This window comes from Panthera tigris, chromosome X (genome assembly GCF_018350195.1).
Source record: "Panthera tigris isolate Pti1 chromosome X, P.tigris_Pti1_mat1.1, whole genome shotgun sequence".
Lineage (NCBI taxonomy): Eukaryota > Metazoa > Chordata > Mammalia > Carnivora > Felidae > Panthera > Panthera tigris.
The window spans coordinates 94208720-94219033 of record NC_056677.1 but is presented as its reverse complement, the minus strand read 5'-3'; the positions used below and the strand labels follow the sequence as shown (position 1 = coordinate 94219033).

Genomic DNA, 10314 nt, shown 5'->3' with positions numbered 1-10314 from the left:
TGTTTAGTTAAGAGTACTATGATATCAAGGAGTTATGTCACGGAGTCACTGGGTGCTCCTATCCTGAGTTTGACCGAGCGAAGTGTTTACAAGGGGGGCAGAGGTGGGATCCGACCCAGCTCTCAAAGGGTGGGAAGGAGTTAGACAGGCTGAAAGAAATGAGAGACGCATTTGCACGGGTAGAACAGCACAAATAAGATCCAGACGCAGGACAGGGCACCCGGCTGGGTCAGTCGGAGGAGGATGCGACTCTTGATCTAGGGGTCGTGGGTTCGAGCCCCACGTTGGGTGTAGAGGTGACTTAAATCAATAAAACGTGGGGGGCGGGGGGTGGAAAGATCCAGAAACAGGAAAATACATAAAGTGAATCGCATATATGAATTACATGGTAAGCCTCTGCTCACTTTTCAAAAAAAAAAAAAAATCAGTCATCACGAAAAAGGAAAACCACAAGTGGCCTTCTCCGTACCAGTTGGTTAGGAGAGAAGAATTCCCATTGCAAAATAGAATGCTGCCATTTGAGGAAGTGAGGTGGACGTAGGGCTGGAGGATATGACGTGAGGTGACACCAAAGAGATGAATATCATATCCGTATATCTATCCATCTGTCTGAACGGGCACATGTTTAATGACTATCCCACCGCCGGGGAAAGGAGGGGCTCTCTAGTTATTCTGTTCACACCCTGACCACTGCCCCATCCCCATGCCCAAGAAACATTCGCAAATGCAAGGGCTGTATGTTTAACCATTTCAGGAACTGCCGAACTGCTTTGTGCACCATATTACAATCCCACCAGCAAAGTATGAGGGCTCCCATGTGTCCACATCCCCATCTGTCTTTTTTTTTAAGTTTATTTATTTATTTTGAGAGAGAGAGAGCATGTGTGCACACGCACGCGAGACTTGGGGGAAGGGCAGAGGGAGAGGGAGAGAGAGAATCCCAAGCAGGCTCTGCTCTGTTAGCACAGAGCCTGATGCGGGGCTCGAACTCGTGAACCATGAGATCATGACCTGAGCCAAAATCAAGAGTCGGAGGCTCGACTGACTGCGCCGCCCTGGTGCCCCTATCTTTTTGATTATACCCATCCTACTGGCTGTGAAGCAGTGTCTCACTGTGGTTTAGTTTTGCATTTCCCTGCCGGCCGATGATGTGGCATACCTTTCTAGCTGGTTCTTGAAAGCTGACTACAGGCATCTGTTTCAAACCCTGGTGACACAGAGTTACCCTATGGCCCAGCAGTTCTACTCCTGGGTACGTGCACAAGAGCATTCGAAACATGTTCGCACACACACAATTATACAGGAATGTTCACGGTAGCATTATTCATAATAACCAAAAAGTGGAAACCACTCAAATACCTGTCAGCTGATGAATGGATAAACAAAATGTAGTATGCAGTGCACCTGTACCAGGGAATGCTATTCCGCCATAAAGAGGAGTGAAGTACCGATATCTGCTCCGGGATGGATTGATCTTGAAAACATTATGCTCAGTGACAGACGCCAGACACAAAGGTCACAGGATTCCGTTTATACGAAATATCCAGAATAGGTAAATCCATAGAAACAGAAAGCAGATTGCTGTTTGCCAGGGGCCGAGGGGAGGGTGAATGGGGAGTAACTGCTTGATGGATGTGGGGTTTCATTTCGGAGTGATGGAAACGTTTTGGCGCTTAGATGTATGCCACTGAATCGTTCACTTTAAAACGGTTAATTTCATATTAATTTCACCTCAAGGCAGAAAATAAAGACCCGCGGGAAGCTGGCTTAAGCACACCACTGCCTGAATACTTTGTTCCTCCAGAGTCCGGAAGATCCCACCGCCGCCACCGAGGCAATGACTGGCAACTTGAAAGGAAAGGGCGTGAACCCTAAAAGATCGAAGTTCAACAGTATCTCAAGTGTATTCTTCTATATCACCTCTCTGTCCACCTTCCTACTCACATTAATTCTTTAAATTTTTTTAAGTTTATTTATTTAGTTTTGAGAAAGAGAGAGAGAGGCAGAGAGGGGCGGGGAGAAAGAACATCTCAAGCAGGTTCTGTGCCGTCAGTGTGGAGCCTGACGCGGGGCTCGAACCCACGAACCGCAGATCACGACCGGAGCCAAAGTCAAGAGTTGGACGCTTAACCACCTGACCCACCCAGGGGCCCCCATATTCATTCTTATCGTGCTCCTCACAACAATTTTATATATGGGGAAATTGAGAACTGGGAATAATAGCCAAGATCATACATAGCCAGGAAGTGGCAGAGATGGGATTTCAACTTTGGTCTACCACAGCCCATGCTCCATTGGGCTCTGAGGCTGTTAGCTCAGAGCCCGCTTGGGATTCTCTCTCTCTCTCTCTCTCTCTCTCTCTCTCTCCCTCTCTCCCTTTGCCCCTCCCCTGCGGGGGCATGCTCTCTCTCTCTCCCTCTCTCAAAATAAATAATAAACATACTTTTTAAAGAATGATATGGGGGCACCTGGATGGCTCAATCACTTAAGCCTCCAACTCGAGATTTTGGCTCAGGTCATGATCCCACGGTTTGTGAGTTTGAGCCTTGCATTGGACTCTGTGCTGGCCGTGTGGAGCCTGCTTGGGATTCTCTCTCTCTCCCTTTCTCTGCCCCTCCCCAGCTTGCTGTCTTTCTCTCTCTCATAGTAAATACGTAAACTTTAAGCAACAAATAAATAAATAATGATATGGCCAAGACCATGGGACTTCTGACCCGAGGCTTCCTTTGGCCTCATTTTGAGAAAATGCAAAGAGGAACTTAAATATTTCAGGGTTCTGTAAGGAGCTGAGATATGTATTGCTTTCAGGGCCCTGAAAGGCCATCTTTTCTAAAGACCTCACCAGATAATTGAAACTTCCACAAGAGAAGCGACTTGCCTAAGATCACACAGTTGGTGAAGTCAAGAACCAAGACTAGGTGACGAAGTAACTGGGAGAAGTTTCTCCTCATCCTCAGCCTCTCCATTTCCCACTTTTTGCTTTCTGGTATATTCCTTATTTACAAATTACCTATAATGATATTCTACCAACTTGTTATTTATTGCTGGAATATTTTATTTGTTAATTTTTAAAATATATATATATATATATTTAATGTTTATTTATTTTCAGAGAGAGCGCAAACAGGGAAGGAGCAGAGAGAGAGAGAAAGGGAGAGAGAGAGAACCCCAAGCAGGCTCTGCGTTCTCAGCACAGAGCCCAACGCGCGACTCCAACCAACGAACCTCAAGATTACGACCTGAGCCGAAATCAAGAGTCGAATGCTTAACCAACTGAATCACCCAGCCGCCACTATTGCTCGGGTATCTTAAAGCCAGTCCTAGACAGCAAAGGTATATATTCTTAAAGAAAAGCAGAATGGTATAGCAAAACACAAATAAACACAAAGCTACACTGGGCTGAAGGTAGGAGGCCTACACCTTGTTTAGTTCTAAATAGCCAACTTGTTTAAGCCCTTAGTCTCAGACCTCTTTCCCTAAGAAAGAAAAAACAACAGGGGCACCTGGGTGGCTCAGGGGGTTCAGCATCCGACTTGGGCTCAGGTCATGATGTTGCCGTTTGTGAGTTTGAGCCCCACATCGGGCTCTCTGCTGTTAGCACAGAGCCTGCTTCGGATCCTCTGTCTCCCTCTCACTCTGCTTCTCCCCGACTCTTGAGCGCTCTTGCTCTCTCTCTCTCTTTCTCTCTCTCTCATAAATAAATAAATATTCAAAAAAAGAAAGAACGGGTGCCTGGGTGGCTCAGTCAGCTAAGCCTCCAACTCTCGGTTTCAGCTCAGGTCGTGATCTCATGGCTTGTGAGTTCGAGCCCCACATCGGGCTGTCTCCTGTCAGCGCAGAGCCTGCTTCACGGATCCTCTGTTCCCCCCTCTCTCTACCTCTCCCCCTCCCCACATAAATAAACATTAAAAAAAAAAATAAACAGACGGGGTGCCTGGTGGCTCAGTCAGGAGAGCTTGAGACTCTTGATCGGGGGGTTGTAAATGCAAGCCCTACGTTGGGTGTAGAGATTACTTAAGAATAAAATCCTTGGGGCGCCTGGGTGGCTTGGTTGGTTAAGCGTCTGACTTCGGCTCAGGTCATGATCTCGCGGTCCGTGAGTTCGAGCCCCGCGTCGGGCTCTGTCCTGACAGCTCAGAGCCTGGAGCCTGTTTCAGATTCTTTGTCTCCCTCTCTGTCTGCTCCTCCCCTGTTCATGCTCTGTCTCTCTCTGTCTCAAAAATAAATAAACGTTAAAAAAAAAAATTAAAAAAAAAAAAAAGAATAAAATCCTTAAAAAAAAAAACAAAGAGATAAATAAACAACCTGAAGATCATCTGTCTGAATCAAACTGAGAAATCTGTGTTAGGCTGTTTTTTAGAAATATCCATTTTAGATTTTTTAGAATATCCATTCCACAGCTTGTTTAACCGTAAAGTCTCTTTCTTCTTCCCTTCCCTCCCTTCCCCTCCCTTCCCCTCCCTTCCCCTCTCCTCCCCTCTCCTCTCCTCCCCTCTCCTCTCCTCCCCTCTCCTCTCCTCTGCCCTCTCCTCTCCTCTTCTCTCCTCTCCCCTCCTCTACCTCTCCTCTCCTCTCCTCTCCCTCCTTCCTTTTTGTTTATGGAGGTTTGCAGTTTTGTGGAAGGCTGTATTTTAGAAGTTTTATGCTGCCATCTGCTGGGTGAGGAGGCAGCACTCAGCTGGAGCAAGGAAAACTTTCTGCCAGACACACAGCAAACAACAAACAGGAAACCCACACAACTGAAGGCACCAGACGCAAAACCTGAACAGCGACTTAATACTTTTATGGCTCATTAGTTTACTCACAATGTATTATTTCTGACCTGAGTGAAATGCGATTATTTCTGAAAATTTGTACAATCCGGAAAAGTAGTAACACCAACTTCCTGTAGTTCCCAGATTCTAAAAGATGATGGTGCATTTCCTTCCCAATCTTTGTTTAAAACATTTTTTTTTTTTTTGCAATACTCTTTCAGTCAACAAAGGTTTATTAGCACCTTCTATATACTAGGCACTTTGTTAGGCACTGGAGATTAAAACAGTGAAGAAAAGAGGCACCTGGGTAGCTCAGTCAGTTAAGCGTCCCCGACTTCAGCTCAGGTCATGATCTCAGTTTGTGAGTTCAGGCCCCCACGCTGGGCTCTGTGCTGACAGCCCAGAGCCTGGAGCCTGCTTCTGATTCTGTGTCTCCCTCTCTCTCTGCCCCTCCTCTGCTCATGCTCTGGCTCTCTCTCTCTCTCTCAAAAATAAAATAAAAACATTAAAAAAAATTAAAACAGTTAAGAAAAAATCAAGAAAGTCCCTGCCCTCATAGTGGTTACATTCAAGAGTAGAGGCAACAATAAACAAATGAAGATATCATCGAATGTTATATAATTATAAATGCTGTAAAGAAAAAGAAAACATGATGGGGGGTGGGGGGCACCTGGGTGGCTCAGTCGTTTAAGTGCCCAAGTCTTGATCTCAGCTCAAGTCTTGATCTCAAGGTCTTGAGACAAGCCCCTCATTGGGATCCTCTGGGCATGGAGCCTACTTAAAAAAAAAAATTTTTTTTTTTAAAGGAAGCATGAGGGGCGCCTGGGTGACTCAGTCGGTTGAGTGTCCGACTTCAGCTCAGGTCATGATCTCACAGCTTGTGAGTTCGAGCCCCGCGTCGGGCTCTGTGCTGACAGCTCAGAGCCTGGAGCCTGCTTCAGATTCTGTGTCTCCCTCTCTCCCTGCCCCTAACCCACTCACGTTCTGTCTCTGTCTCTCTCAAAACTAAGTACCCATTAAAAAAAAGAAAAAGAAAAAGAAAGCATGATGAGGGGGCAGAGTGATTGCAGTGCCGTTTTAGATAGGGTGCTCATGGAAGGTTCCTCTGAGGTGGTGGGAAAGCGGTATTTGAGCTTCTCAAATGATCAGAGGGAGGGAGCCGTGCCAATGTCTGGAGGAAGAGTCTTGTAGGGCGAAAAGTGTCCTAGGCTGATGGAAACGCAAGTGCAAATAGTCTGAGGCAGGGAGCAGCCTACTGTGTTCGAGGCATAAGAAGGAAGCTGGTGTGGCTGGAAAGGTACGTCGGGGAGGAAAATTGGAAGGAAAAAAGATTAGAGAGCGAAGCCAGGGATCAAATCACAAAGGGGCCAAGTCACGTACAGATAACCCTGTACGCCGTTTAAACCCATTTAACATAGCAGAGCTGTAGCTTCAAGGATGGGCAGGATCCAACAAGGAAGCCCAAGAACCTCCCAGAAAGAGTCCTTCAACCTGCACTCGTATCCACTGGATAGCGTTTCAGAGTGGAAGTGGAGAGGAGGGGAGAGTGCAGGTACTGACATATGTAGAAAGTAATAAGCAAAGGGGCGCTTGGGTGGCTCAGTCCATTAAGCGTCTATCCATCTCGGCTCAGGTCGTGATCTCACAGTTCATGAGTTCGAGCCCCGCGTTGGGCTCTGCGCTCAGTGTGGAGTCTGCTTGGGATTCTCCCTCTCTCACTCTGCCCCTCCCCACCTCTCTCTCTCTCTCTCTCTCAAAATAAATAAACTTAAAAAAAAATAGTGGGGCGCCTGGGTGGCGCAGTCGGTTAAGCGTCCGACTTCAGCCAGGTCACGATCTCGCGGTCCGTGAGTTCGAGCCCCGCGTCAGGCTCTGGGCTGATGGCCCGGAGCCTGGAGCCTGTTTCCGATTCTGTGTCTCCCTCTCTCTCTGCCCCTCCCCCGTTCATGCTCTGTCTCTCTCTGTCCCAAAAATAAATAAAAAACGTTGAAAAAAAAAATTAAAAAAAAAAAAGTAGTAAGCAGAAAGATCAAAACAGAAGAGAGGGAGATGGGGTAGGCTCTACAATTTCTACCTGGTTGCGGGTAGGAATTTTAGTTACCACTGAGGAGCAGCGTATTGGACGATCTCACAATTGAGCATGCATCACACAGATTGCTGAGGCCCGCACCCGGAGTTTCAGGTTCAGTAGGTCTGGGGGTGACACTGGAGAGTTTGCACCTTCCTAAGTGATGCTGACCACGCTGGTCTGAGGACCTCCCTTCAAAAATGAATGCTATGGGGCACCTGGGCGGCCCCGTCTGTTAAGCGTCCAACTCTTTGATTTCAGCTCAAGACAGGATCCCAGGGTTCATGCGATCCAGCCCCGTGTCCTGCTTGGCATTGTCTTTCCCTCCCTCTCTGCCCCTCCTCTACTCATACGCTGTCTCTCAAAATAAATAACTAAATAAACAAACATTAAAAAATCACTGCTATGATTGTTGCCAAATGAGGCAAACGTGGAAAGTTCAGCCTGTCTCTTGGTTCATGTACTGACAAATACCCAGAGTGTTTATCTCTTGGCATGGACCAAACCGGTTGTTTATGCTCCTGTACTTCTAACGTTATTCAAGGCAGAGAGGGAGAGATGTGTGAATTATATGGCTGCTGTTCAATACAGAAAAGAGACCATTTTGGAGCTGGGAAGGTATTCGTTCGTTGACTTATGCCGTTTCTTTTCACCCGATATTATCCATCAGCAAGCAAGACCCTGAAAACAGTACATCTATCCCACATTCTCTGTTGATGAGAGTATGGGAAAACAAGCCTTTTCATCTTCTGTACAGCGATTTATTAATATGTGTAACATTCTAAATCAGTACTCTTTAACCCAGCAATTCTACTTCTAGAAAATGGTCGTATGGAACAAATTGGAGATCTGCTGCAAAGATCTAGCTCCATGGATGGTCATCACAAGTTTCATTTACAAAAACTCAAACTAGATGCAGCCCGAATGTCTAGCAATGGGAAACTGGATACCTACCGCGGAAAGAAAGCTTTGCTATGGCAGAAATCTTTGTGTCAACAAAATACATATGGAGGTAGAGATCACAGTTGTTATGCATGTGGGTTTTTATGGTATTTTGTGTTTTCTAAAATTTCTTCAATGAACGTGTATTGTTTTTGTGACCTGAAGAAACATTCTCTCCCAAATCACTTGTGCATGAAGCTTCATGCACATCGTCACTCTCCATATTCAAGGTTAGACCCTCGGAGCAAAGCTACCACAAAATGTAGAGACCTTGAGTCAAACTGATCATGGCTTTGCTTTTCAACTCAATGTTTCAACCATTTGTTAATTTGGTTCAGAAAACATGGTATAAATGAGTCCGACGAGAATACAACTATTCTTATATTTCCATATTGCATTTCATTTTCTTTGCACAAATAAATGTGAGGGCAAGATTTATTAAATGAGGCTGAAAGTCTTATAGAAGTAGGAAATAATAATAAACCAGTATTTTTAACAACGGGCTTAGCTGGACACAGTTGACATCCAAATTACACTTCGATAGTCTGTGTGTATCGTTATTCAGGATCATTGGTACTTTGGACTCCAAATATCAATGGAAAGACAAAAAGCCACATTTGTATTTAAACTTTATTACCTTAATACATTCACAGAAAATTACAGTAGAACAATCTGAAATTCTTATAAGTTCATATCAAAAGCAAAAGCATAATTTCCCAGAAAAAGTGAAAAGGCTTGGATACCAATTTATCTTTTTCATGAAGAGTACAGTTCAATCTTACTAACTTTTGAGGCAGAGAATATTTTATCATCAAAGATGCTCATCAATAATCTTGCTCTACTGTTGAAATACAATCTATTTAGGATTCCCAGGTGGGCTCTTGAGCTCAAAAAACAACTTAAAATCAAAGCAACAAAAAATAAAAAAGAAAAGAAAAGAAATATATTCTCTACCATTGAAGACAAGTCATTCTGAAAACCTAGCTGTCTTCCTAACATGTCTCATTCTAAATCATCTTTCCTACTTGTTACTCATTTCTCCGTTCTTTTATGCACACAAAGTAAACATTTTTTTTCTCTTATGTAAACATTGTTGACAGGTTATTTGCATCAAAGCGTACTTAAGAAAAGATACATTAACAAGAGAAGCAAAACGGTAAATACTGAAAGCATATGTCTATCGTCTAGCATAAACTCACTACAATATCCTTGTTAACAGCGAACCTTTAAGAGGAAAGGGCTTTTTGGTCTTCAGAATTGACAACTGATTCTGGCGTTTTCTTCGTTGTCAGCTTAGAGAATCTTTCATTTAGTGAAAGTTTAGTCTGTGAAGGAAAGAAAAGCTATGGCTTTAGTGGTTTAGCAATATTTAAAAATACTCACGAAACTTGATTGTTAAAGTAGACAGGGGGTGGTTGGAGGAGACTGCGAGCGACCAGAGACAAGATTGTGAGTTTGAAGAAACTACACAGCACTCTGCTCTGCGACCCTAAAAGCATGAGAGACTTTGCCTGCTCTGAGGTAGACCACCAAGGCCACCTCTTGGGTTCTTACAGGCTAAATAGTGTCATCAAACGGCTTTAATTGAAGAGGTAGTGAAGAAAGCAATTACCCATAGACTAAGTGGGTAAGCTTCCACAGGATGAGGGTCAGGCTTGCTTCCATGCAGTGGAGACTGAATGCCTTAACTGTGCCCAGGAATTTGGTAATCTGCCTTGTGAAGACACCCCGGGGGCTAAGTGACTTCCAAGTGGTATTATTAGTCTATAACCAGCTGGAATACCTCGAAGATCTCCCAAGACTTAACTTCCAGTTTCTTCCTCGTATAGACGGTCACCGAGCCCACATTTCTTTCTCCATTTTCAAGCAATACCCTTTTACCACCACCCCGAAACCTAAATCAGAAGCCAGACTGATACTGCTCTGAGGCATAGGCAGTCTATCCATTACTATATATTGCCCATTTTCCAATTCTGAGTCATATATGCTTTTATGCAGAACACAATTAATCAGAATATGAGTGGAACAAGGTCCTCTGGTTAATTTCACATTAGCATTTTTGTTTTTGTTTTTGCTGTAGTATATAGTTTGGTAAACACATTATATCCTTGGAAAGGTGCCTCAACCATGTTGAGCCTTAAGGCCACTACAGATGTGAACACACAGTAGACTGAACTAAATCCGTATCTGACTCGAAGTTCACTTTGAGAATGAATAATTGAGGTCAGCTTGTTTTCTTGACCTTTGTGTCCTTAGCAAAAAAATACAGGGAAGAAATTTGTGTATCAAAAGGCTCCGGACAGGCTTTGTTTAACTACTTTTTTTCCCTATACATAACAGATAATCCTTATATATATTTAAACTACACATGGATTCTTTAACATCTCATGGGCGAAGCTTATGGTGCAATTCTATTACATTTACCTGATGACCAGTTGCTTGAAAGTTGAATTTCAGGCTTATTTCTTTGGGCTCCTGCAGAGAACTATTGGTTGAAGTATTTTTATTTCTTAGGAGTAAAGCTTTAGCACCACATCTCGTGTATCTGTC

At 44.2% G+C, this 10314-nt stretch overlaps 1 protein-coding gene across 1 annotated transcript in view; it reads right to left on the bottom strand.

Annotated features, from left to right (window-relative positions):
* Nucleotides 1–8405: 8405 nt before the first annotated feature.
* The window catches only part of LUZP4 (leucine zipper protein 4), a 32106-nt gene continuing 30197 nt past the window's right edge, over nucleotides 8406–10314 (bottom strand). Inside the window, 2 exon segments of the mRNA XM_042975026.1 lie at nucleotides 8406–9089; nucleotides 10189–10309. Coding sequence (XP_042830960.1) covers nucleotides 8991–9089; nucleotides 10189–10309 — 220 coding nt within the window. The 3' untranslated portion in view covers nucleotides 8406–8990.